General features: G+C 49.0%; 10 protein-coding genes across 10 annotated transcripts; 5 read left to right on the top strand and 5 right to left on the bottom strand.

Moving 5' to 3' along the window:
- Positions 1 to 736: 736 nt before the first annotated feature.
- On the bottom strand, positions 737 to 1,568 carry N7529_002184 (synaptobrevin family protein; the record flags this gene model as incomplete). The annotated part of the gene is made up of 2 exons (XM_057237712.1): positions 737 to 1,454; positions 1,534 to 1,568. 2 exons carry the CDS (start codon positions 1,566 to 1,568, stop codon positions 737 to 739), a joined length of 753 nt encoding a protein of 250 aa, XP_057100323.1.
- Positions 1,569 to 2,000: 432 nt separating this feature from the next.
- Positions 2,001 to 4,385, bottom strand: N7529_002183 (uncharacterized protein; the record flags this gene model as incomplete). The annotated part of the gene is made up of 1 exon (XM_057237711.1): positions 2,001 to 4,385. One exon carries the CDS (start codon positions 4,383 to 4,385, stop codon positions 2,001 to 2,003), a length of 2,385 nt encoding a protein of 794 aa, XP_057100322.1.
- A 684-nt stretch (positions 4,386 to 5,069) lies between these two features.
- On the bottom strand, positions 5,070 to 5,657 carry N7529_002182 (uncharacterized protein; the record flags this gene model as incomplete). Its single annotated transcript, XM_057237710.1, has 3 exons — positions 5,070 to 5,377; positions 5,438 to 5,518; positions 5,633 to 5,657. 3 exons carry the CDS (start codon positions 5,655 to 5,657, stop codon positions 5,070 to 5,072), a joined length of 414 nt encoding a protein of 137 aa, XP_057100321.1.
- A 1,065-nt stretch (positions 5,658 to 6,722) lies between these two features.
- N7529_002181 (uncharacterized protein) lies at positions 6,723 to 7,016 on the top strand (the record flags this gene model as incomplete). The annotated part of the gene is made up of 2 exons (XM_057237709.1): positions 6,723 to 6,772; positions 6,827 to 7,016. 2 exons carry the CDS (start codon positions 6,723 to 6,725, stop codon positions 7,014 to 7,016), a joined length of 240 nt encoding a protein of 79 aa, XP_057100320.1.
- A 243-nt stretch (positions 7,017 to 7,259) lies between these two features.
- On the bottom strand, positions 7,260 to 10,622 carry N7529_002180 (uncharacterized protein; the record flags this gene model as incomplete). Its single annotated transcript, XM_057237708.1, has 3 exons — positions 7,260 to 9,257; positions 9,305 to 10,308; positions 10,367 to 10,622. 3 exons carry the CDS (start codon positions 10,620 to 10,622, stop codon positions 7,260 to 7,262), a joined length of 3,258 nt encoding a protein of 1,085 aa, XP_057100319.1.
- Positions 10,623 to 11,863: 1,241 nt separating this feature from the next.
- On the top strand, positions 11,864 to 18,732 carry N7529_002179 (bifunctional carbamoylphosphate synthetase/aspartate transcarbamylase; the record flags this gene model as incomplete). Its single annotated transcript, XM_057237707.1, has 3 exons — positions 11,864 to 12,560; positions 12,632 to 18,624; positions 18,676 to 18,732. 3 exons carry the CDS (start codon positions 11,864 to 11,866, stop codon positions 18,730 to 18,732), a joined length of 6,747 nt encoding a protein of 2,248 aa, XP_057100318.1.
- Positions 18,733 to 20,463: 1,731 nt separating this feature from the next.
- On the top strand, positions 20,464 to 22,174 carry N7529_002178 (allantoate permease family MFS transporter; the record flags this gene model as incomplete). The annotated part of the gene is made up of 5 exons (XM_057237706.1): positions 20,464 to 20,704; positions 20,731 to 20,834; positions 20,888 to 21,154; positions 21,205 to 21,264; positions 21,323 to 22,174. 5 exons carry the CDS (start codon positions 20,464 to 20,466, stop codon positions 22,172 to 22,174), a joined length of 1,524 nt encoding a protein of 507 aa, XP_057100317.1.
- A 612-nt stretch (positions 22,175 to 22,786) lies between these two features.
- Positions 22,787 to 23,548, top strand: N7529_002177 (DUF3237 domain-containing protein; the record flags this gene model as incomplete). The annotated part of the gene is made up of 4 exons (XM_057237705.1): positions 22,787 to 23,024; positions 23,080 to 23,289; positions 23,353 to 23,423; positions 23,495 to 23,548. The coding sequence occupies 4 exons, from the start codon at positions 22,787 to 22,789 to the stop codon at positions 23,546 to 23,548; spliced, it is 573 nt and encodes a 190-aa protein (XP_057100316.1).
- A 452-nt stretch (positions 23,549 to 24,000) lies between these two features.
- Positions 24,001 to 24,598, bottom strand: N7529_002176 (TOM complex receptor protein TOM20; the record flags this gene model as incomplete). The annotated part of the gene is made up of 3 exons (XM_057237704.1): positions 24,001 to 24,123; positions 24,180 to 24,493; positions 24,544 to 24,598. 3 exons carry the CDS (start codon positions 24,596 to 24,598, stop codon positions 24,001 to 24,003), a joined length of 492 nt encoding a protein of 163 aa, XP_057100315.1.
- Positions 24,599 to 24,786: 188 nt separating this feature from the next.
- N7529_002175 (exocyst subunit EXO84) lies at positions 24,787 to 26,938 on the top strand (the record flags this gene model as incomplete). Its single annotated transcript, XM_057237703.1, has 3 exons — positions 24,787 to 25,162; positions 25,225 to 26,497; positions 26,548 to 26,938. The coding sequence occupies 3 exons, from the start codon at positions 24,787 to 24,789 to the stop codon at positions 26,936 to 26,938; spliced, it is 2,040 nt and encodes a 679-aa protein (XP_057100314.1).
- Between the last annotated feature and the right edge of the window lie 122 nt (positions 26,939 to 27,060).

Here is a 27,060-nt window from a genome sequence, read left to right as displayed (position 1 = left end):
ACAGGGCTGCGGGGAAGCCTGTGGTTCCTGTCTTACCTGCAGACTCACTCTGATGCCTTAGGGCAAGGAAGCAGTGAGTTTGATGGTGAGGTACATTCCAGTGTTAAATTGGAGTATTTGGACTATAGTATGTACAGCATCATTGTGGCTGTCATGGCTGTAACACCAAGGTCCAGCAACATACCTAGGTAGCGGAATCCTGATTTGCATCTCGCCAGGCATTTCTGAGATTCACTTTTGACCTGCATAGGGTCCACCAAGATTAAGCGCAACTATTCGACAGTTATACTTGGTCAAATCTGGATACAGGCCAATGATCTTTGCATCACTTGTTCTGATCGGTTGCAGGACCTCGGGATTACCTACCCTGGTAGGTATCTGTACCTAAGTACGGAGTAATGATATGTTGTTGGTTGTGTTTCACCCGTGGACCTGAGCACTGCCCAGGTGGTTACAGACATGCACATATATATGTAGATAATCTATCCAAGAGCTTTGGATCCTTCAAATGTCTCTACATAAGAGTGCCCAGGTGATCAATATAACAGAAAGTGTTGATGCTAGATAACTTAATAATTTACAGACCTAATAAGGAACAGAGGGAAAAAAAAAACACACAGAAACCATGAGAGTATTCGTGTCTCTCTCGAGTCGAAAACCACCAGTCCCAAAGAATAAATATTCAGAAAAAGCAACACGCTGGCTGAAATGTTCATATAGCGCTCAAACCCTCACTCTAGTGCCCAACGCACTTCCCCCAAGCAGGCAGTCCACATCCCATCCCAATAAACAAATACAGCAAGAAAACAACCACAACAACCATCATAATCATCAACTTGGTGTTCTTCCACCACATCTTCCTCCGCAGCCCGCGGCTGCGCATCCGGAAATCATGCGCACTCCCACCAAGACGGTCCGTCTTATCAACTAGTAGATCGATGCGCTCGCCGCGCTCCAGCACCCGCTCAATGTTCTCGGTCATAATATCGCGTACGCTGTCGATCTCGCGCCGTGCTGACGCCAGCGAATCTGCCGGTGGCGCAGTGTTGTATGTTTGTAGGAGGGAGCGTAGTTCCGCGTTGAAAGCAGCACAGCCGTAGGCGGGCAGCGTGCCGAACTCTGTGCTGGTGGGCGGGTAGGTCAAGAGGAATTTGCGCTTCATTTCTAGAAGGTAGGCAAAGGGGATGCGCCGGCCTTGCTCGGCTGATGCGACCACTATGAAGCTCAGGGGGGCGTGCGAGCTTGGCTCTGTGCTCGTGCCATCGCCTGCTTGTTCGGTGGGTGAGTCGGAGATGTAGTGCACGAAGAGACGCTCGTGGGTGAATGTAAGCTTTTGGGGTTTGTCATGGGTGATTTTTGGGAGGATGATGGAGGCTAGTGATGATGCGGCGGTTGATGAGGTGCCCGGCGAGGAGTGTTCGGCTAAAATGGTGCTTCGATGAGCGATGCAAGAGCTGAGGTTATTATGATGATTAGTTGGTTATATTCTTCGCGGTTCTTTGGGACATCTCAGACCGGGGTATTGAGACTTACTAGAGCAGAGAGCTTGTCTTTGATGATGAAGCCATGGTATGATGTCAGAGGTCGTGACCTGAAAGATGCAAGATATCGAGATGAGAATGCTCTAAAACGATATAAGAGCCTGCAGTCTAACAGGGGTGTTGTGATACCCAAGATACAGTAGATTGGGCACGCTTGATACTAAGATCTGGAGTAACTAAATAGCTTCCAAGGCTTCCAAGGTTGTTCCATCTCCCCAAAATATGAGTCAGCACATAGCGCGCCCGGGCCAAAGGGCTAGGTGAATATGATTGGTTAATTTGTTCTATACAAGTCTACCACAATGGAAAGTCTTCAACTTTATGTTATTTAGCTAGCTGAGCAATATCTCTTTTGTCGTTAGATCGTTCAGTCGTTAGATAGTAAGTTTCTCATCCGGTAATTCTGATGAGGAGTAAGAAAAATAAAGGCAAAAAAAGCAAACGCTCAGCGTGAGTGTTCTACTCGCTGAACTCGAGCAACTCAAAGTCGGAGTCCACGATTTCGTCATCCATACCCTCCATTTTGGTGTCCTCCGAGGTATCAGAAGCCGAATTTGATCCCTTATCGATTAATGTACAGTCGCTTCGGGCCTCGAACTCTTCATCATCGGTGGCTAGGCCAAGATCAAAGGAGACATCATCATACTGATCTTGATCATATTGAATCCCCTCCAGGGATGGTTGTCCTTGACCTTCATCGATAAGCTCAATACCAGTCAAATTATGTGCATCGCTGGTCGAGCCAATGGATACCACGTCAGAAATATGGTTGTGGGTAGCATGGTGCGACGCAGCATGAATGGTACTCTGAGCATCACTCTGGTCGATATCAACCAGCGAGTTGTTGATTGATATAGCACTACCACTGCATATAACCGGTCCGGGGGCTGAGAATCCTCCACCATTCATTGCAGGAATGATGTGGTCAGTAAAAACACCACCAGTCCCATCGTCATTCCCATCAGCCCACAGAGGAAGGTATTGATATTCATTGTATGTGAGGCAGCTGAGGATGTCCGTCAATTCGTGTCGGATGGTATGTGATTCCGGCATCTTCAACATCTCCGCTGCATAATTCGCCAAGAATGTACCCACATCCGTCTTGAGGTCCACAACACTAACGATGTGATTTAAAAGATCTGATGGTGGCGGACTTGGAGCTGCAGGCTCAATGGTCGGATTTGGAGTGGGCGCAGGGGTGGGATCCAAGGCAGGACCGTCCTTAGAAGGAGAGTGATCCCCAGCCGCGGGTTCCATTTGACGAACGTTGATGGTCATGAGCATCACTCGTCTTTCACCAGCAACTCGTTCAGCCTCTTCTTCTTCCTCTTGTCGAATCCGAAGTCTCGTAATTGCCAATTGGTTGAATGCCTGACACACTTGGTAGATCTCGTCATTAGATACATGGCGAATAGTTGCATCAATTTCATCAGCAAAGACAGACGAGTTATTACCGATTTCCGCAATTGTCGAGTGAGAGTCTCGACGAACAGCTGATTCTCGATGGAGATCGAGGGAACTCAATGAGCGCCAGAAGTCCTTTCCGATCAATCGTTGAAGAATGAACATTTTATGGGGTGATTGTTCTTTGAGATATTGGTAGTCAAGGTCCGAATACTTATCCTCGTCAGAAGCTGCAAGGAAGGTGCGATTTGCGTCTCGTGCGTTGACCAAGGTCCCGTAAATGCGGTCACGAATGAATTCTTTCAACACTTGCATCGTGGAGAGAATAAACTTTCGGTCTTCCGGGTAAAGGTGATAATGGCGAACAATCTTTTGGTAATCCGCAAGATGCTCCAACCAGGACATTTGTCTGCCAGCCAGGCCCGAGAAGCATCGAAGAACATAGTCACCAAAGCTCTTGCTAGCATATTCAATACGCTGCAATTCCGTGTCATCCAAAACATCGCAGATAGTACTCCGAACCAACATTTTCATGGAATTCACTGGTTGGAAATATGTCAGCGTGATGAGGTACAGCAACGCTGCGTCCGCCACCAGCTCGACAAAAGCCTCGCGACAGAGACAGGCGCATTTTATACCACAGGCCACGGGGTAGACCACCTCGGGGTGAAGCTCAATGAATCGGGTGTTTTTGAGCTCGTAGAACCAAGAGATGATATGGCCGCTGATCATAGGAGATGTAGCCACATCGAAGATTTTGGCCACCCCGAAAAAAGTCCACAGATTGCAAGGAGTGTCCAAGATGGGATTTAGTCCCTCCAAGACTTGAAGAATATGTTCTATGGCTTCGCGATGACGTTGGGCCGAGTACTCCAATGGCAACACTGCACGCTTGGGCCCCTGAAGCTGGAGGTCCACCGAAGAAGAACCCTTCAGTGAGTTGATATCGGTATCGGATCCGGGGTCAGTCAAGATGGGCGTAAGTGCCTCATCAGCTTCCATGTAATCTTGTCCTCCAACGCACGACTGGGGTAGATCCCAGGTCTCCTGCTTCGAGGCCCATGTGCGGATATCCATAGGACATGAAAGCTCGGTCAGTACAAGGATTGCATCTTCGTCCATCAATGGAGGTGTGAGGTCTAGGACGTATTGAAACCCAGCCGGGAGTTGACCGATCAGACCGCGTCGCTTTTGCACTCTGGTCTGCTGTTGAGGACTGAAGAGTCGCTTGAAATAGGCAGATCCAGTAGCGAATAGTTTCTCACTGTGTACGCGGTGGGGAACTGTTGGTGTGGAAAGAGGAAAGCTAGCTTGAGTAGTCTCCGGAGAAGGATCGATATACACCAGTGTGTCCGCATCATGGAAAAGAAGCAAAGGCGACATGGCTGTGAGCCGCAGAGATGAGTCTGGGGAGCCCCGAGGATGTCTATGGGGTGTCATGAGGAAGTGGGGGCCGCTTATCACTGGGATTGAGTTAGATGGGACTGGCATCAGGTAAGGACCATACTCACCTTCAGGATGCAGAGACTTGTATTTCTGGAGCAGTACAAGGCCTCGGTTATCTCCTTGGATCGACTCACCAAAGCGAAGTGGTTCTATCTTAGTCAGTAGACTCAATGATGTCTTCCATCAAGCAAAGCGATGGGGATAGAGACAGGTAAAAGGATGGGATTTAGTAGGAATCAGGAGATAGCAGTTGAGTAAAGTACAGATAAGGGGCTTGGCAGAGTTGAAAATGTAGAAATGAATGGGTAAAGAAGTAAAGAAGTAATAGAAAGTGAAGCTGAGGGGGAAATGAGGCTCTGAATGAGGAGGGCTCTGAGAGTCAGTTATTAAGTGAATGGGATCTGTTATGTAATTCAATTCGTCACCAGGGCTCCATTCAGGGATACAATGGGTATAGTATATAAATATATAACTAAATGCCTTGGAAATAGGCTCCGATTATTAAAGGTGTATCTACGAGAAGTCTCAGAGACATGGGTTATAGTTTATTCGAAGTGGGTCTGCCAGGTACCCGATACATGTGGGGACGGCTATCACCACTCACAGGCAATCCAACAATGGGAAAAGGTTAAAGCCTTTGCCAGTCTTAAATCTCAGGGCGTATTTTTGGAAGCCAACTTATATATACCACTGGCTGTTCATTATTTTTACAGGAGGTCCGCAGAAAATTGCAAGACTCAGTCTTTCGCATGCAACAACAGGTGTGTTGCTTGTCTGCCTAGGACTGCGAACTCTGTGCACACATGCACGCACTTTGCTTTTGCCTAGAAGATGCTGCAAACGAGTTCTTACAAGCACAATAACTTCGTCGGGCATGGCTAGTACGGGAATGAATAAGGCATCTAGTCCTATGCCCTCACTGTCAAGCTTTTTCGTTGACCTAAGATGGGCGATCTCTAACCCATCGTATGCTTCTGTAGCCCGGACTAAAATTGTTCATATGCCGCTGTCTTTGTGAGCTGGACTAAAATAAACTCTATCGTAACCTAGTCTATCAGAGTCATAGAAGTTAACACCCAAAGATTTATAGTCAAGAGATGGTATGCTTATCAAAGGCTCCGTAGAGTCTAGAATAATAGACAATGTGCTAAACAGCGGACTTCGCAAATTGATCTATTCCTTTTCGGGGGGGGGGGGGGGGTATTAACTCTAGTATATCACAAAGCCAGAACACGACTTACATTGTATAAGGCTTTCACGGAACATTAAAATTCTAAAGGGAAAGTATGATTATTCTCGGCGCCCTTTCGGAAGAAATAAACGGTCTCCTTAGGAAAGGCCGTCTTCCCACGAATAAGTTCTGTATTAAAGCCTAAGTAACCTCCTGTCTTCTTTTCACTTCGGTTAGTAGATAAAAAAATCCGCGAGCCTATGGCCAGATATTAGAATTATAACTTGATGCTGACTGCATAGAAAGAAAGAAAGGCCCTTGCGTTTTCGAAAACTCTATATGAAAGATGTTGAGTCGGATTGGGAGCTACTAGTCGAAAAGCTCCATATTGATGAAGAGCTGTTTGTATACTGGAGATAGTAGAAGCGCTTTGCTTTGTAGCTACTAAGTCGATAAGAGGATGGTGATTTTTTGTGAACATCCTGAAGTAGATAATAATGGTGAAGAAGACTGTTTACATCGTCAGAGGGAAATACCCCGCCTTTTCTACGGAACATTTTAGTGACTTCAACCACAGTTCTCCATTGCGACGCATTTGTAAAAAATATGTAAGCAGGCAGAAAATAAAGAGGGGGGAACCGCGAAAGAAACGAAAGAGGTATAGCAAGATGACTAGCGATAATAGAAAAGGTCGATCTTGCAATGATGACATGGATCAATAGATGCTAAATGAGGAGACTTTATCTAATGACTCGTTCACAAACTCGAGGAGGATAAACCGTGGATTGAATATCGTGTCATAATCTATAAATTCGTTAGTATAGAGTTGATCCTCTCAACAGCCCTAAGGATCTCGAAAACTATATCTTTGCTGGATGTGGCCCTAGCCCGTTGGAAATAGACAACGGAGAACCAATTAGTCTTTTAAGCATCTTGAACCCTAAAATTTTCCCCCTATTTGAGCACTTCAAGGGCATTTCTTAAATGCCATAAATATACGAAGCAGTAGTTGGCCTTAGAAGATAAAGTGTGATGAGTGGCGTGATGCGCTCATGTCGATGTCATAATAATTTTATATAAAGAAGCCCGTGGACGCGTTCTTCAATATACAGCACTAAAACTGGAGACAAGTTCCGTCAAAAGGCATTAAAATCCAAAATATGGCCAACGTCTCAGCAGAAGCTATTGGAAGAGGCCGGGGACCGATAAGGTCAGTAATTCTCACCCCAGTGCGATTCATTAGACTAACGCCGGAACCGTCTAGATCTCGCAATATCGGCCTCTTGAGCATCTTCGGCGTGCTTAGCGGTACATGGTTGATGTTTGGCTACTTAGCTCCGCGGCAAGGAACCGTTCTCGCGACCAACGAAGAGCTGGGTCCGATCAAGAGTGCTGACTCGAAGCAGACAGATGCAGGGAATACTCTGGGAAATGCTATTCAAGATGACCGCTAGGGACATACGGTTCCCTGAGGAAATGCTTAAGGTATTCCAGACTACTTTGTTTCAGCAGATTGGAACGTGGATATCTCTAGTCTTGTGTATGGACTGAACGTTCAACATCGCACAGTAATGCAAATGAACTGGTATCTAAAGAACAAAACCATGACGCCGGTAGAAATCAGGTATTAAAGACAAAGGCCTCTCCAATCAATTTACAAGGGTTTGTACACGGTGTAACCACCAGTAGGATGCAAATTAGACAGACGGTAACGTTTCTGCACCGGGACCATCTCCTTTCGATGGACTGCTAGGTGAGTTGAGACTTCGTTTCTTGGCGGTCTTATCGCGCTTTTTCTTCTCACGCGTACCGGACTGTAGCTCGTCTGGTCGGGTCGGGCTTCGACTTGACTCGCTGCGGCGGAGATCTTTGACCTCTTTGATGACCTCGCGGAAACCTTCTTCGATATTGTTCATGCGTGCTAGAACCAGTTTGCTGAGCATGTCTTGGGTTTGGTTTGGAGCGTCGCGACGAAGGGCTGCTGCTGCAGCGAACCCGATTTGCGTTTGGAAGCTGGATGGAATGGCGCCCGCGAAACCGCCTGCCACGGCTTTGTTATCGCCTAGGTCGGAGCCTAGATCGAAGAGGAGGGAGGGCCGAGGCCGTGTCCCTGTTGGTCGGTCGGACAGGTAGATGCTGTCTCCTTCAGGAACGGACATTTGGTTCAGGCGCTGGACATTTCGCGCACGGGATGCGTCAAGAACGTGACGCTTCATAGTGCCCTGATCTACTGATGTGGAGACGACGGGCATGTCTCCATCGGATGAGTTGGTGTCTGCTCGGATGGGTGTGGCTCGACCTTCCGCTCTCTCATTCAGTGACCCAACAGGGTTGTACAGCATGGTAACACCAGAAGCATTTCGATTATGCCTGGGGCGACGGGTCGGGCTGTTGCGACGCGAGATAACTCTCGCAGTAGACGGACGGGAGCTGTAGAATCTGGGGGAGCGCTTCTCTGAGCCTTCTGCAGGGTCGGCTGTATCGCTTATGGACCCTTGAGCAGAGTTCTTATCATCACCCGAATCGCCATCATTGCTCGTTAGCTCATCATCACCCTCCATGTCTGTATGATGAGACATTTGTCGTCTCTGGGTGGGCGACACAGAAGGTCTTGTGTGCCGAGGCCGAATGACTGGACTTGCGACACGACTGGTGCGATCCTCAGGGTTTGACGCGACTGACCGGGTCGTTTCTGTGAAATTGCGGGGACGAGGTCCTAATCTAGTTTTGAATGGGAACTTTGGCCGTTGGGCGCGCATCTCAAGATGATCAACGGAATCCTCCTCGTCTGGGCCATTGGCCGGACCGGACCCAATTTCCTGCATCCAGTCCTTGATTACATTATTGGTCTGGTGTTCCTGCACAGTGCTGGATGGCCCTTGATTACGATCATTGAACGGTCGTCGGAATACTTCTTCCAAGGCTTGATCTTTCTGGTAAGTTGCCACAGACGGCTCGCGTACAAGGCGTGACGCCCTGGTACTGAAACCGCGGAAGCGACCGGGCGGCCAATGCTTGGACCGAGTAAGAACTTCAGTTGGGGAGCTTGATTCGATCAGATCCATTGGCTGCACAACTCGAGCACTGAGAATGGTCTTCTCATAGAGACAAATTGTGAACAGCACGGGGAGGTGGGTGATTTTGATGATGGTTCGGTTGAGTCGAATGAATTCACGGAAGGGCATCATGTATCGAAATGGTGCCACAAGCCAGGCGATAACGTTAGCTGGCGCCACATAAGAGAACAATGCATCGGACTTGACCATGGAGATGGTATTGACGGCAAACAAGAATTGATGTTCTTGATTCGCATTCTGGACGATTCTCATAAAAGAGTTGGTCAACACCGTAATCAGGATAGTGACGACAACGAAATGACAGATAAACAGGAAGAGGGTTAATATCGTCTTTCCCAGGAAGTTGTATTCATCCCACATCGACCATGCGGTTGGCGTAAATCCCATGAGCATTTGAAACAATGCATACGCAACTTGTTTGGGTGATTTGTTGTCTCCAAAATTCAGGAAAGCAACAAAAAAGCCAGAGCAGGAGATAACAATGAGCACGAAGACGGCAATCAAATCAGATGCCATGATTCTGAATGCAATGAGCAGCTGGGAGAAATAACGGTAGTGATCCAAGATGGAGAACAATCTCGGAAATAACAATGGAGCTGTAGCTGCAAGAACATCGAACTGTAATGGATTAGTATGAGGAATGAGAAGGGGAACATGTATCGTACAGCTTTATCGGAAATGAATTGACTTCTAGGGTAGGTTAAGAATGTACCGTAGATCCTCAAGCAGTAATATGCGAAGAGCAAAAGTAGGATCCCAAGGTCGAACAAGTTCCAAAAGCTCATCAGATAAAGACTGAAACCCTGTTCATTGAACCCCACCAATTCATCGAGCATGAACCCGGCACTCCAAAACCAGAACACAACCTCGAGAGATGTGATCCTCCGGCTCCGTTGATTCAGTACCGCTAAAAACAGCCCTAAGAGCACGGCATAAGACAGCGTAGACAAAAATTGACGATAGCGAGGCACCCTCAATCGCGAAAGCTTGAATAGTGACGCATCGCGAGGGTTGTAGAGAGTCACCGAGCGTCGAAGAGTGCTATTACTAGGTGGTTCGGTGGTAAAGTTCCCGTTTCTATTCGTTGAAGTTCCATAATCTGGGTTTCCAGGCTGATTTGGGGTCGCACGACGATGGAGATTGTCGGCAGTAGAGTGGAAAACAACCGTCCCGGCCCAGATAGCTTCCAATTGTTGTACGACGACAGGGTGGGCCAAGAACCGTTTTGCCTGCGCGCGAATCGCAACCTCCAAGCACGACACCCGTGCAGCAACAACTCGTTTCCGTTGTGGGCCCGTTGCCAATGCGGTGGACTGATCCTGGCCTTGAAGTGGGTGGAATTCATAGGACAGTGCATCGATCAGTTCGCGAGTGGAGTATTCCCTTAGCAACTTGATTGCCAACAATTCGCTAACCATTGCTCGCGTTTGATTTGCACCGCTATTCCCGGGACTCAGGTGCATCTCCTTTTCGAATTGCAGACAATTGGCCATCAATGCATAGAGGGTCGCGCGCGAAAAGTGTGCCGACATGAGCTTTTGTAGAATCGGCTTGATCAGGAACTGGGAGACCTGCGGCGAGCGTAACTGGTCCCATGTCAAGGTGGTTTCACAACGAGAGGCGATCAAAGGACGAATGGCATGGGCGATATTGTAAACGGGTAACGCATCTAATCGAGTTGTTGTCAGTGACAGCCGTATCCCGGGAGGAGCTCCACAAGCCCTTACCCAAATGCGATGCAGAGAACATGGGCAAGAGAGGTGTAGACTCGAGGGGCCCGTCCTCTTCTTCCTCTCCTACCCAATCCTCGTCCATTTCTTCCTCGTCGATCCCTTGAAGCTCATCATCTTCGCTGCTATCATCGGCTCGGTGAACGCGTCGCGTGTTGTTTTGCGCGGCACGGATCCACGGAGAAGAGATGGAGAATGGCGACTGTTCTGTTTGTCCACGGCGTGGCTTAGGACGAAGCAATGAACCAAACATGGTGTCAATATCCACGTGGGACCTCAAGTTGCATAACCGAGGTTGGTATGTCTCAAGTTGCGATAAGGTGTTAGAGCATAGTGTAGTGTACACAGATCTGACGAAAGAAAGAAAACAAAGGGAGAGAAAATGCGAGCAATTTACAAGAATGCAAAAAGCAGAAAGCAGAAATAGAGTCGAGTCGAGTCGAGTCGAGTCGAGTCGAGAGATAGAGAAAGAAAATACAGTACAAAAGTCCAAGACAAGCCCTGGAGGCTTTTAGGGCGGGATTAATTTAGTCCAAGCACTTGTTGCAGATTAGTGCAGAGATCTTAGCTCCACGTCATTGCGCAGGGTATAGATGGTCTGTGTGACTATAGATCGAATCATTCTACTTATTAACATTCTTGAAAGTTATATAGTTGTGTACCCCGTAGTTCAATACTTGATATCCTGCATATTTCAAATGTTAAGATATAAAACTTGTTTTTTCATTTTGGTCATTTGTTTACACCTACATAATAGGTGAACGTAAATGGATAGGTCAGCCGAGATCACTCGCCACCTGCATGTGGGTAAATAAATGTAGAAGAATTGAATATCAAGAGGTGGATATAAGTTTGATGTACTCTAAATTAAAATCTATTGACGTTTAATCCATTTTTATACAATATTGTATAACTACTCGAATATTGAGTCGAATGGGTTATATATAGCACCTGGATAATCAGCCCTGGAGAAATTGTTCAATATATTCGGCTGATATCCGTTATCGGTCCACCGCCTGACAAGGTGTGTGCTGCGTCATATGCATGCACATGTAGACCGTTAGCAGTAAGGATATAAACTTGTGTGGATGATTGAGGGGATTCAATATCAATTGAAGAAGAGAGATGTATAATTTTCACCAGTATCCTATATTTTCAATTTTCGTCTATATACAAATGTATCTTTTTCCTTGGAAGAAAATCTCTGCGGCGGTGAGAGGATGTACCGAAAGCAGAAGTGGGTCAAAATGCGAAATGCACGAAAATATTTTCTGCCGAGCAACTTCACTTTCCCTCTCTTCCTCCTCCACCAGCTGGTTGCAGCATAACTATTCCTTTTTTCTTCTTCTATTTATCTATACTCCCTTTTGCGCTGTTCTTTCTTTTTTCATATTACAACCAAAAAAAGTTCTTTTAGCAGATGCTGAACTAGAGTGACCTGCTCGAATTAGATCGTCCTCGAGAGGACTCGTTCCCTCCACATCTTCAATTGCGATGTCCAAGCCTGCCAATTCCCTTGAAGATTCGGTTTTGCCTACAAGCCCGCATTTGGGTGGTTCGGTGGGTTTCCCAGAGACTACCCCCAACATGGATTCTGTCAGCGGCGTGATCAAGCCCGCCTCCATTCCTGTTCGAGGTGGTTCGGACCGATTGTCGGCCCTTGAGCTTGCAGATGGCACTATCTATCAGGGCTACAACTTCGGTGCTGAGAAGAGTGTGTCTGGTGAATTGGTCTTCCAGACTGGTATGGTCGGTTACCCCGAGTCCATCACCGATCCTTCATACCGCGGCCAGATCCTGGTCGTAACTTTCCCACTTGTGGGTAACTACGGTGTTCCCGCTCACGATGAGATGTGTGAACTCCTGAAGGACCTGCCTAAGCGCTTTGAGTCCAGTCAGATCCACATCTCGGCGCTGGTGGTGGCATCCTACGCCGGTGAGGATTACTCACACTACTTGGCCAAGTCCTCCCTGGGCCAATGGCTCAAGTCTGAGGGCATTCCTGCCATGCACGGTGTTGACACTCGTGCTTTGACCAAGCGTCTTCGTCAGACTGGTAGCATGCTCGGCCGTATGCTGCTGCAAAAGTCTGGTGACACCGACGTTGTCGGTGCCGCTGGTGTCAATTGGAAGTCACACTTCGAGGAGACCGAATGGGTTGACCCCAACAAAAAGAACCTCGTCGCTGAGGGTGAGTAACATACCAAGCTGATGCCACAGAAAGCAAAAGACTTGGCCTCTGACATGATTTTTCTTCGACAGTTTCAATCCGCGAGCCCCGCCTCTTCACACCACCCGCGAACGTCGCCCTCAAGCATCCCTCCGGCCGTGGAGTGCGTGTTCTTTGCTTGGATGTTGGTATGAAGTACAACCAGTTGCGTTGCCTGCTTGCTCGCGGTGTGGAGGTCATGGTTGTCCCTTGGGACTATGACTTCCCCACCCTTGCTGGAAAGGACTACGACGGTCTGTTCGTGTCCAACGGTCCCGGTGACCCTGCGACTCTGACAGTCACTATCAACAACCTCACCAAGATGTTCCAGGATGCCCGGGTACCCGTCTTCGGCATTTGTCTCGGTCACCAGCTGATTGCCCGCTCCGTCGGCGCCCAGACCACCAAGATGAAGTTCGGTAACCGTGGTCACAATATTCCCTGCACAAGCATGATCTCCGGAAAGTGCCACATCACTTCTCAGAACCACGGTTACGCTGTGGATGCTACCACTCTGCAGAACGGTTGGGAAGAACTCTTCATCAACGCCAACGACCTCAGCAACGAGGGTATTCGTCACACCAGCCGTCCCTTCTTCAGTGTTCAGTTCCACCCCGAGAGCACTCCTGGTCCCCGGGACACTGAGTACCTGTTTGATGTGTTCATCAACACCATCCAGGCCACCATTGCCTCCCCCGAGGCTCTCCAGAAGCCCGTCTCCTTCCCCGGCGGCATCAAGGCTGAGAATGTCCTGGCTGCTCCCCGCGTTTCGGTCAAGAAGGTTCTGGTCCTCGGTTCCGGTGGTCTCAGCATTGGTCAGGCTGGTGAGTTCGATTACTCTGGCAGTCAAGCCATCAAGGCTCTAAAGGAAGAGGGCATCTACACTATTTTGATCAACCCCAACATTGCCACCATCCAGACCTCGAAGGGTCTGGCTGACAAGGTCTACTTCCTTCCTGTCAACGCCGACTTCGTCCGCAAGGTCATCAAGCACGAGCGCCCCGATGCCATCTACGTCACCTTCGGTGGTCAGACTGCTCTTTCCGTCGGTATCCAGCTCAAGGATGAGTTTGAGGAGCTTGGCGTCAAGGTTCTCGGTACTCCCATTGACACCATCATCACCACCGAGGATCGTGAACTGTTCGCTCGTTCCATGGATTCCATCAACGAGAAATGTGCTAAGTCTGCCTCTGCTTCCACTCTTGAGGAGTCTCTGCAGGTCGTTCAGGCCATTGGCTTCCCCGTCATTGTTCGCGCTGCCTACGCTCTTGGTGGTCTCGGCAGTGGTTTCGCCGATAACATGGAGGAATTGAAGGAGCTTTGCACCAAGGCTCTCGCTGTCAGTCCTCAGGTCCTGATTGAGCGCAGTATGAAGGGCTGGAAGGAAGTCGAGTACGAGGTTGTTCGTGATGCCCAGGACAACTGTATCACTGTCTGCAACATGGAGAACTTTGATCCCCTTGGTATTCACACCGGTGACTCCATTGTCGTGGCACCTTCCCAGACCCTCTCCGACGAGGACTACAACATGCTGCGGACTACTGCCGTTAACGTCATCCGTCACCTTGGCGTCGTCGGTGAATGTAACATCCAGTATGCCCTCAACCCCTTCTCCAAGGAGTACTGCATCATTGAGGTCAATGCGCGTCTGTCTCGATCCTCCGCTCTAGCCTCCAAGGCTACCGGATACCCTCTTGCCTTCATTGCTGCCAAGCTGGGTCTCGGTATCCCCCTGAACGAGATCAAGAATTCGGTCACCAAGTCCACTTGCGCCTGCTTCGAGCCTTCCCTCGATTACTGCGTGGTCAAGATTCCCCGCTGGGATCTCAAGAAGTTCACCCGTGTCTCCACCCAACTTGGTTCTTCCATGAAGAGTGTCGGTGAAGTTATGAGCATTGGCCGAACCTTTGAGGAAGCTATCCAAAAGGCTATTCGCTCCGTTGATTTCCACAACCTTGGTTTCAGCGATACCGATGCTCTTATGTCCATTGATAACGAGCTTCAGACTCCTTCTGACCAGCGTCTCTTCGCCATTGCCAACGCCATGGCTGCTGGTTACACCGTTGATGACATCTGGAAGCTCACCAACATTGACAAGTGGTTCTTGAGCCGCCTCAAGGGTCTCAGCGACTTTGGCAAGTCCATGTCTGCCTTCAACGCTACCACTGTGCCCTTGCCCATGATCCGCCAAGCCAAGCAGCTTGGTTTCTGCGATCGCCAGCTCGCAAACTTCTTGGACTCTAATGAGCTTGCTGTCCGCCGTATGCGTGTTGAGGCTGGTATCACCCCCATTGTCAAGCAGATTGATACCGTTGCTGCTGAGTTCCCGGCTGTTACCAACTACCTCTACCTCACCTACAATGCCAGTGAGCACGACCTGACTTTCGATGATCACGGCATTATGGTCCTTGGTTCCGGTGTCTACCGCATCGGTTCCTCCGTCGAGTTCGATTGGTGTTCCGTGCGTACTATCCGTACGCTCCGCGAGCAGGGCCACAAGACCATTATGGTCAATTACAACCCCGAGACTGTCAGTACCGATTACGACGAGGCTGACCGCCTGTATTTCGAGAACATTAACCTCGAGACCGTTCTCGACATCTATCAGCTGGAGACCTCCAGCGGTGTGATCATGTCCATGGGTGGCCAGACCCCTAACAACATTGCTCTGCCTTTGCACCGCCTCAACGTTAACATCCTGGGTACCTCCCCCGAGATGATTGACGGCGCTGAGAATCGTTACAAATTCTCCCGTATGTTGGACCGCATTGAGGTTGACCAGCCCGCTTGGAAGGAGTTGACCAGCATTGACGAGGCCCGCGGCTTCTGTGACAAGGTCGGCTACCCTGTGCTTGTCCGTCCATCTTACGTGCTTTCTGGTGCTGCCATGAACACCGTCTACTCCGAGCACGACCTCGCCAGCTACCTGAACCAGGCTGCCGATGTCTCTCGTGAGCACCCGGTCGTTATCACCAAGTACATTGAGAATGCCAAGGAGATTGAGATGGACGCTGTCGCCCGCAACGGTGTTATGGTCGGCCACTTCATTTCCGAGCACGTTGAGAACGCTGGTGTTCACTCCGGTGACGCCACTTTAATCCTGCCTCCCCAGGATCTGAGCCCCGAGACTGTTCGCCGCATTGAGGAGGCCACTCGCAAGATCGGTAATGCTCTTAACGTCACTGGTCCTTACAACATTCAGTTCATTGCCAAGGACAACGACATCAAGGTCATTGAGTGCAACGTCCGTGCCTCTCGTTCCTTCCCCTTCGTGTCCAAGGTCATGGGTGTGGACTTGATTGAGATGGCCACCAAGGCCATGATCGGCATTCCTTTCCAGGAGTACCCCCCTGTGAACGTCCCCAAGGACTACGTTGGTGTCAAGGTTCCTCAGTTCTCGTTCTCTCGTCTGTCCGGTGCTGACCCCGTTCTGGGTGTCGAGATGGCCTCCACTGGTGAGGTCGCTTCTTTCGGTCGTGACAAGTACGAGGCCTACTTGAAGGCTCTCCTATCCACTGGATTCAAGCTTCCCCGCCGTAACATCCTGTTCTCCATTGGTGCCTACAAGGAGAAGCTCGAGATGCTGCCCTCTATCAAGAAGCTTTCTCAGCTCGGCTACAACCTGTTCGCCACTGCTGGTACTGCCGATTTCCTCAAGGAGAACGGTATTTCCGTCAAGTACCTTGAGCACCTCACCGACCACGAGGAAGAGGACATGAAGTCTGAGTACTCTCTCACTCAGCACTTGTCCAACAACCTGATTGATCTTTACGTCAACTTGCCTTCCAACAACCGCTTCCGCCGCCCTGCCAACTACATGTCCAAGGGTTACCGCACTCGTCGTATGGCTGTTGACTACCAGACTCCTCTGGTCACCAATGTCAAGAACGCGAAGATCCTGATTGAGGCCATTGCCCGTCACTTCCCTCTGAACATCATCACCGCCGACTTCCAGACTAGCCACCGCACTGTTGTTCTGCCTGGTCTGATCAACATCGCTGCGTTCGTGCCCAACCTGGCCAAGGTTGGCTCTAAGGACTTCGAGGCTGTGTCCCGTGCTTCGCTCGCCGGTGGTTTCAGCATGATCCGTGTGATGCCCGTTGGTGTTGACAGCTCTGTCACTCAGGCCAGCGACCTAAAGATTGTCCAGCAGAATGCCCAGGGCAAGTCCCTCTGCGACTTCAACATCTCGGTTGCTGCCACTGCCACCAACTCCGATCAGATCATCCAGATGACCGGCGAGGTTGGCTCCTTGTTCATTCCCTTCAACCACCTGTCGGGCAACATCAACAAGGTCGCCACTGTCACCAACCACTTCAGCGCCTGGCCTTCCAGCAAGCCTTTGATCACTGATGCCAAGAGCACTGATCTGGCTTCCATTCTGCTACTGGCCAGCCTCCACAGCCGTAACATTCACGTCATGAGCGTTACTTCCAAGGAGGACATCAACCTCATTGCTCTCAGCAAGGAGAAGGGCCTGAAGGTTACCTGCGACGTCTCCATCTACTCGCTCTTCCTCACTCGGGATGACTTCCCTACCTGCAGCTCCCTGCCTACCGCTGAGGATCAGAAGGCTTTGTGGGACCACTTGAGCACCATCGATGTCTTCTCCATTGGCAGCATTCCCTACCAGCTTGCTGGTAAGGAGGCTACCCCCGAGGCCGGTATCGCTGAGGCGATCCCTCTTCTTTTCACTGCTGTTGCAGAGGGCCGTCTGACCGTTGAGGACGTGACCGCTCGTCTCTACGAGAACCCCAAGATGATCTTCGAGCTGCACGACCAGGCCGACAGCTCTCTCGAGATCGAGGTTGACCGCCCTTACGTTTTCCAGAGCGGTATCTGGTCTCCCTTCAACGGCAAGATGATGCGTGGCTCCGTCCAGCGTGTTGTCTTCCAGGGAAAGACCTCCTGCCTCGACGGCGAGATCACCAAGGATGCTATCAAGGGAACTGACATGTCCACCCACCGCATCGCTCCCACCTCGCCTGTGCAGAAGCCCATGACGCCCATGGTCCGCCCCGAGAGCTCCCTTGACAGACACACCTCTGTCTCTGGAACCCCCGGCCGCCGCGTCCGCACTCTTGACAACGCTATTCCCTCCATCGGCGAATTGGGCCCTCCTCTCTATGCTGCCGCCTCCTCGCAGATCTCCCCCTCTCTGGCTGATACCCTTGCCCGCTCTTCCTTCCGCGGAAAGCACGTCCTGTCCGTGAACCAGTTCTCCCGCGCGGACCTGCACACTCTCTTCACTGTCGCCCAGGAGATGCGTCTTGGTGTCCAGCGCCACGGTGTCCTTGACATCCTGAAGGGCCGTGTCCTGACCACCCTCTTCTATGAGCCCTCCACTCGCACCTCGGCCTCCTTCGACGCTGCCATGCAGCGCCTTGGTGGACGCACCATCCCCATCTCTACCGAGCACTCTTCCACCAAGAAGGGCGAGACTCTTCAGGACACCATCCGCACACTCGGCTGCTACGGTGACGCCGTTGTTCTGCGTCACCCCGATGCCAGCAGCACCGAGATCGCTGCCAAGTTCTCCCAGGTCCCCGTCATTAACGGTGGTAACGGCTCCATCGAGCACCCCACCCAGGCCTTCCTGGACCTCTTCACCATCCGTGAGGAGCTCGGCACCGTCACTGGCTTGACCATCACCTTCACTGGTGACCTCAAGTACGGCCGTCCCGTCCACTCCCTCATCAAGCTGCTCCAGTTCTACGATGTCCGCATCCAGCTTGTTGCCCCCAAGGCCCTCGCTCTTCCTGAGGATGTCCGCCAGCAGATCATCGCCTCCGGTCAGTTGGTCCTTGAGTCCGAGGAGCTGACTCCCGAGATCGTCGCCCGCTCCGACATCCTGTACTCCACCCGTGTGCAGAAGGAGCGCTTCGACGACCTCTCCCAATACGAGCGTCTCAAGAACAGCTTCGTCATTGACAACGCGCTGCTCAAGCACGCTAAGAGCCACATGGTCGTCATGCACCCTCTGCCTCGCAACGCCGAGATCTCCGAGGAGGTCGACTTCGACCAGCGGGCTGCTTACTTCCGCCAGGTACGTTCTACTCCCCTTTATTCATCGAATTATATACTAACCTTTTCCCAGATGCGCTACGGCCTGTACTGCCGTATGGCCCTGCTTGCTCTGATCCTGGCGCCCTAAATATAAAAATTCCTTTTTGCCTTCTAAAATCCCGGGAAAAGGGGAAAAGTGCCTTGAAAGCGCTTTTCGATGCATGACATGTTTTTGTTGTTTTTGTTTGAAAAGTTATGCCCGTTCTGTTTCGATACTCCTGTAGGCAGTCTTTGCGTGATAACTCGCAAGCTGTATAGATTAGACGAATCTCCGTTTCATGAATTTGATGACCCCGTTCTGTGTATGTCTATATGTATATTATGTGGAGTTACCCGTGTGGTGTGTGTGTTGTGTGTGTTATGTGTGTTATGTGCGTCGTGTTTTGCGTGTGTTTGGCGTGTCATCCTTTGGCGTTCGGGCTTTTTTGTTCTATATATGTTCTTTATAGCATCTTCAATGGTGATTTAATTCATTTAATATCATTCTCGTTATACCAGACGTCTAAAGAGGTTAGGGTTTGTATATTGTATTGCACTTCTATAGAATTTTTGATAAATTTTCAATCTACAGGTTCAATTTATCTCTATCAAAAACATATGAAACAGAAATAAATGATAGAGGATATTGCGCTGATAGTACTGCCTACCTATAATAGGTTGTTGTGCCCTCTCTATCGACATTCACAACCCCGGCTAGGAATTGTCATATGTATGATGACCCTTCGAATGTTGTATTTACATATGCACTAACCGTCTGCGAGACTTAGAAAGAAAAATTGGATCAAATCGCAGCTGAAACGGGTTTGTGGTCGCCACGTCTTGTTTCGGTGTTGACGTTGTCGAAAGCATGATTACATCGAGAGGCAGAAATCGCCTTGGTCATCTCTTCTTTTAGGTAGATGTAATCGATTGCCAAGAAGTGCTTTAAAACAGATTTGTCTATATGCACTCATGCCATTGCTTTTGGTTTCACATTCTCTGCGAATTTCCTTAAGTGGCACTTGAGCATTATTATTCTACCTGTTCAATCCAACAAACCCGTTCTTTGAATACAAATCAGCCTTGTAGGCCTTAGAGGGATCTGGTGCCTTGGACTTATTGCGGTCCTAACAGTGATATAATGTGTTTTTTGCGGTTTGGATTTCGGTAAAGCAGGCCTTCCATTGCTCATAAAGTGTTTACTTATTGCCTAACTCTCACTTTCGTTCCCGTGTAATTTTATCAATGGGCAAGATTGCATCTATACAGTTTGACGTCACGAGCGTTATGGCGCAGATGAATTTATATGTATGAAACTGGATTGGACAAATAATAATGCCCTTGAAGAATGGTAATATACTACATAGTTGATAATATGATTTCCACCTTTGATATAAAAGTGAATTCGAGGTTAGGGACTTTATGAAATAAAATTGAAGTATTCTCAACAATAAGATCAAATGCTATGCCCACAATATTATAGGCGGTTTTGATAGTCTAATTGTGTACTGTTTACCCCGTACTCTGTGTTATGTACATCAACGTGCGTAAACCTTGTATAAACTAACGATCTCGTCATTTTAGTGGGGATTGTGCTCATACTTGACCCTGTTCACCTTATTTCCCCTATGCTGAAAACTTGCAATTGTATTCTTATTCGCTGTCATTACTCGGCCGGGAACATGATGTAACTACTTTTGTCTATATCGCGTGCAGAGGTGAAAGATGGTGTGCTACTCTGAAGTTTTATATACTTTCTCCGCAATCATGGCTTACTATCCACTTTCTCTTCACATTTATTTGCCCACCTTGGCGACTGACCTCTTGATTGCAAATTGCAATGGCTCATGCATCAGAAAAACACGATGCTGAGGTGCAAACTGGTACCAAAGCTGATGCCAAGAACGAGTCTTCTTCGTCAAGTATCTCAGAGGCTATGGACATCAACGAGAAAGCTTTGCTGCGAAAATTAGACTATCGCCTATTGCCGCCTCTCACAATCCTGTATCTGTTGTCTTTTCTGGATCGCAGTAATGTGGGGAATGCCCGCCTAGAAGGAATGGCAGATGAAATTAATATGTGTATGTTTGGATTCATCTCTATGAAGTGCCGCCAAATCTTATTGTTGTGTTTGAACTAGCAGGAGATCAGTATCTAACTGGTCTGACGTTGTACTTTATCGGATATGTTCTTTTCGAGATCCCTTGCAACGTGAGTGACATGAATCACTTGTAAATTGTTTGTATACTAAACCTACATTCAAGATCGTCTTGAAGAAAACCACACCAAGGATATGGCTCCCCACTCTCACACTAGTTTGGGGAGTAGTTGCCACACTGCTGGGAATTGTGCAGAACTATTCCGGATATCTGTCGTCCCGATTCTTCCTGGGTGTGGCAGAGAGTGGGCTGTTTCCCGGTGTGGTTTTCTACTTATCGATGTGGTACAAACGAAATGAACAACATTATCGTGTTGCTCTGTTCTTTAGTGCAGCCTCGCTTGCGGGTGCTTTTGGTGGTATACTTGCTTGGGTATGTTTCATTCTATTCCACTCGGACAACCATAACTCACGAATCTTCAGGCTATCTCGCATATGGAAGGCGTTGGGAACCAAAGTGGCTGGAGATGGATCTTTATTCTTGTACGTTCTGATGAGAGCTGTGATGTGAGGTAAACTGACAATATTGGGATGGATGTAGGAAGGACTATTGACAGTTCTTGTTTCGATCCTCGCCTACTTCTGGGTATACAACTATCCAGCGACAGCCGAGTTCTTATCAAAGGAGGAGCGGGAATTCATCCAACAGCGTTTGAAGAACGACAACGATGCAACCCGCGACGAACAATTCTCCTGGTCAGCTGTGCAAGATGCCTTCAGGGACCCCAAAGTCTGGCTGTATGGCCTCGGATTCCACACAATGTCTCTCCCATTGTATACGTTGTCGCTCTTCCTTCCAACTATTATCAAGGATCTTGGATACTCAGCCGCAAAGGCCCAACTGCTTTCTGTGCCGCCGTATGCAGTGGCATTCTTCTTGACCATTGGTGTTGCGATTGCATCCGAGAAGACTCGAAGCCGGGCACCGTTTATTATGGGATCGTCTGCTCTCGGATGTATTGGATATATTTTGCTTTTATCTCAGAACCGTCCCGGTGTATCTTATGTCGGAACTATCTTCGCAGCGGCGGGAATCTACCCAGCCGTTGCCATTGTTCTATCCTGGCCCGCCAATAACGTCTCGGGTCAGACGAAACGGTGCATTGCCAACGCCATGCAAATCTCTATTGGTAATCTGGGCGCAGTACTTGGAACACAGCTGTACCGTACTGAAAGTGCTCCAAGATATTTCCTGGGCCATGGATTTGCTCTAGGCTACCTGGTCGCAAATATCGTGGTCGTTGGGGTTTTGCAGAAAGTTTTAAAACGGGAAAATGCGAAAAAAGAACGCATTAGAGAGGCCGAGGGTCTGTCGCCGCTGATGGGAGACGTTGGTGATGCGGAGGGTGAATTCCATGGTGATAGGGATCCTCGCTGGGTCTTCCAAACTTGAGAAAAGAATTATTATGGCTGACCACACAAGTACCATTACCTGAATTGAAGCAATATAAAGGTTGCCAGAATCGAATGCCTGTCTATATATACCCAAACTGCTGATTGGTATGAGACGTTGTGTCTTGATCTGATGGCGGGATGCGACGATCAATACATTGGGTTAAGCCTCACATTATGATTTTATGGATAATAAACTTGATTGATACAATTTATATGACCTAGCTTCAATCCCATATGTATAATGATGCTGCTGTTTGGTGCATATTTCGCAAAGACACTATGTTGATATCAACTAGTCCGTAGTTAGCGTGACTATTGAATTGGCTCTTTGTGGAACACCGGGTCAGGAAATCGGCAAGTGAAGAATTCTGCCTAGGTAAAACCTCAAGTCCCACATAGTCATCAAGATCCCTACGAATTCTCAGGAGAACTATTTGTTCCCCCGCAGATCACCGACGTAAGAAGACTTTTAATGCGGGGGCCGGCAGTTGTTCGGATTATCCGAAGTATTGCTGAAGGACTATAAATTGATGGCTGTTTTCTGGGGTAATCAATTCCATCTGCGCAATTTCGTTCATAACGTTGAGCAGCTTGGAAAGATTCCAACAACATGTGGCACCAAATCTCCACCCCAGGATGGACAGCTGGTATGCTTGCTTTGGCTTCTTGCTTCTCATGGCTACCAACAAGCACTGCTACCCATATCCCTGTCGCCCCGAAGCTCTCATTTCTATACACAGCATACGTAGAATGTGAAGGAAACCTAATGGATACAACGGTTGGTCCACATGGACAAAGGAAGGCAATCCCTATCGTCGGTGGAAACTTTAGTGGTCCTCATCTTTCTGGTGAGGACAATACTCCCTCCTTACCATGTGGGCTTGGAATAACAGTGCAATTTAGGCAAGATTTTGGATGTTGGAGCTGACTGGGGTCTCGTTGACCCTCGAACCAACATATTCTCTGCTGATACTCGGTACAACCTCCGCACCGACGATGGAGCAGATATCTTTATTCAAACTGCTGGCCCCAAGGCTCCTGACGGTCATTTGCATCTGCGACTGGTCTTTGAGACCGGGAGCCCCAAATATTACTGGCTAAACAATGTTGTTGGTGAGTTTCGCAGTCTATGATCACCAACATGGATCGCTTCTGACCATATACTTCAAATCTTAGCGATTGGCATTCTGACTTCAGGTCTCCCATCCACCGGAAACCTGAGCTTGCTGCGAATTGATGCTTGGAATGTAAGTCAACATCCTGTCCGCTTCTTCCTCATTTTGGTTTTTTTCGAATTTTGACTCTGGAACTCCTGCAGTTTGCTTCTGATTGGAACTCAACCGATTTTGTGTATTCAACCGCCTCTGTATAAGATACAGTGTGGATATAGAAATTTCAATATTCATAGAGCCCTGCTCCTTACTGTGCGATCTTTGGGATGGCACTCAAGATAACTTCAAACTCGGTATGCCCGCGTAACATACATCTCGTTAGCAACAATTGACTAGCATAAATATCAATTTCTAAAAGAGAGCGCTTGAAACTTGAAACTTGAAGCATGGTACTTCAATCGAAGAAAAGAGAAGCTGAAAATGGCCGTAGGTTCTTATTTTGCTCTACATACCATTTGTCGAGAGAATATCTGAAAACATCACCATCAATCTGTCCTATCTCTAGGACATCATTTGTTCATATCGACGTAGTTTTATCTCCTAGATCATAGGCAGTCGACGCACTGGTGGCCCAGAATATATTATGTGGTACAGATTTGAGAATTCCATGAGTCTAAAATACAAGGTGTGGTGGAAGATGAAAGGTAGCGCATTACTCAATGTTGTCATCGGTGCTGGGCTTAGAAGGACCGGCGCCGTGGTCGAGGGCAATGAGTTCGGCGAGAACCTCCAGAACGTTTGCGGGAACTGTGCGCTCATAGATACCCATCAGGTCCTATAAGATGATATCGTTAGAAAGTTAGATATGATAGAGGGGGTGGGACTAATTACCTGAGGTTGAGGGTAGACTTTCAATGCCTTCCAGAAGGAGATTGCGGCCTCGTTCTCGGCACCCTCGGAAGCACACAGGGACTCGCCCTTTGCGACTTGCTCCATAAAATAGGCCTCCTTTTCTTCAAGACCTGTGGGGAGTTCACCATTCTTCTTCACTGACTCAAGCGCGTTCTTGAGATCGGCAACACGGGCCTCGCCCTCGGCTGCTTGTTGCTGCTTGACACTCTGCTCAACCTTCTTGTTGTTCTTCTTCAGAGACTTGCGGAAGTTAGGGTCGCTTTGACGCTTGTGATCGAAGTAGACGGCGTAGGCTGGTAAGAACGTTAGTGGCTGGACACCGCACGAGATGGATGATACATACCGAGAACTCCGGTGAGAACCGTGCCGGCAATGATAGCAGTGTTACGGAATGCCATTTTGATACAGGAGATGTGATGAATGAGAGATGGAGAGGTGGTTGTTAATAAAAATGTTTTTGGGTCGGGTGTCCCAGTATTACCCGTGTCCACCGCCTTTACCACAACGCGCATCGTCATCACATCTCGTTCGCCTTGACAACTCGCTATCTATTCCCCATTTTGATCGCTATTTTGTCAATTGAATAATGGAAGGTCGTGGTCTTACTTTAAGAAGCAAGTCTCGACGTCAGCGTCCTCAAATCAGCGCCCCTAAACCAATCTCCGGTCCTCTCCCTCCAAATACCAGGTCGCCCGAAGAGCAGGTCCCCACCCGTGAGCGGGTGCCCCAGAGTGAGGCAACCTCTGACTTAGTCAAACGGCGGTACTCTTCTCGATTTGCTGCTCCCGAATTTGATGCAACTGCTCCTCCTGTCCCTGCACTTCCCACTCAAGTGCCCGGTGGACTGAGTGGATTGACCCCTCCAGCGCTTCCGAGGCAGCCATCACCTGCAGATCCGAATGCACCAGCCCCGACAGTCGACCTCAAAGTGTTGCGAGATCCTAGTCTTCCTGTTGATCGATGTGAGTAGCCATTGTTCTGCGGTGTCTCTGTCCAAGCTAACCATAAGCGCTTTCAATTTTAGATGTCGCCAGTCTTCTTGCCAACGCATCGGAAGAGGAAATCCAGAAGTATCAGGAGAGCCTACGCAAAGTGAGGAACCGCACCTCGACTGATTTGCAACAAAATGTCTACCAAAATCGTACACAATTTATCAAGATCAGTAAAGAGGCGGAGAAGCTCAAGGATGAAATGCGGACCCTTCGTACCCTCATGGCAGAACTTACCACGGCGCTCGGACAAACAAGCGTAGGGAATACACCTAATCCCATGTCGCCAATGGAGGACTCGTTCCCCAAACGCAATGCCAACCGCAGCTCGGTCGCAAATCTTGAGAGCATGTGGAGCGTGCAGTTACAAACGCTATGGAAAACTGTGGAAGGGTCGCAGAAGTGGCTCCCAGCTGTGCCAGGCCGGCACATTGTTTTGGAGACAGGCAATTGGGTTGAGCTGGACTCGGCCACCTGGAAACCGAGGCGAGCCGTTCACATTGTTTTGTTGAACGACCATTTACTTGTGGCTTCGAAGAAGCGTATGCGCGTCGACCAAAGCAATCCCAACCACCGAGGACCGGTTCCAACGAGGCTAGTAGCCGAATTTTGTTGGCCCCTCAGTGATATTGATATGCTTGATCTCGGGGCCAATCTAGGGACGGGCGCTGATCGTGAAGAGGCCACGGATCGGGGCATTGGAAGGTCTATCAGCATTCGCGTTGGAAATAAGCCTTTCACATATCGTCATGAGGATACATCAACCAAGCAAGAGCTGCTGGCAACCTTCCGCAAGACGGTCGAGGACTTGCGTCGCACGATGCGATCGGAGACCGAGGCCGCCAGTAAACCATCGGAAGCATATGGATACCTGGCTAGTCGACAGCTTTCCCATCAGAAAAAGACCGAGTCTCTGGACTTGAGCGATACCCCGCGGGACAAATCTGATGTGCGTATTGATGTGGACGGGAAACAACAAAACCTTCGCTGGGTCGAAGGGCAAGTAGATGAGCTCGATATCGATATCGCTTTACAGCGATTCGAGGCATCTGTGTATAGCATTGAGCGGCTACGGAAATTGGCAAAGGGCCTCAAAGGCAACGCTATCGCACAGGACGTCATCAATGTTAAGGTTAACGGGCGTGCTACACGGTTGGCAGGAATTCTTTCACGGGCACTGGTGGACAAACACTCATTCCCGGCAGCTACCAAGACTCATGTTACCTGGTTGACCCGTTTAGGGTTTGAAGACCAGGCGCGTGAGACGTATTTGAAAGCCCGATCGGACGTGATTGTTCAACGCATCCGGTATGTTTTCTTCATTGCACCACAATTTTTCATGTACTAACCCTCTGCAGAGCCTGCATCTTCGAAGGCGATTTGCCTCTTTATATCTTCCAGATTTCCTTCGTCTACTTCAAACTCATCAAGAACACCATCGCCGTCTATCAATCATGCTTTCCCAGTGTAATGAGCAGTTCCTGCATTCGCTGGGCCAAGCATCATCTTGACGGGTTCAATGCCTTGCTCAACCGACAACTTAGCAGCGTGCAACGTGGTACATCGGTCTGGCAGAAATGTCTTGACATCGTGTATGAGCATGCTGCCCTTTTGATGGAGGTGGGTGTGGACTTCACGGACCTGGTAGCTCGCGGGTTGGAAGATAATGGCGAGGTTTCGCTGGATGGGCCACGTACCGTTCAACCTGGCGAGCTGGCGCCAACCCCTTCCCCGGCGGCTATGTTGTAGATAGGCTATAGTGGAATATTTAATGGCAAATAGCGACAATTTCGCGTTTGGAATTCACATTATGAGTTGTAGCTTCATCTAACATTTGAACAAAAAGCTGCAGCGTTGTCTGATTGGGATAA

This window comes from Penicillium soppii, assembly GCF_028829465.1.
Source record: "Penicillium soppii strain IBT 18220 chromosome Unknown utg000003l, whole genome shotgun sequence".
Taxonomy (NCBI): domain Eukaryota; kingdom Fungi; phylum Ascomycota; class Eurotiomycetes; order Eurotiales; family Aspergillaceae; genus Penicillium; species Penicillium soppii.
This window is presented reverse-complemented; position numbering and strand designations above follow the sequence as displayed.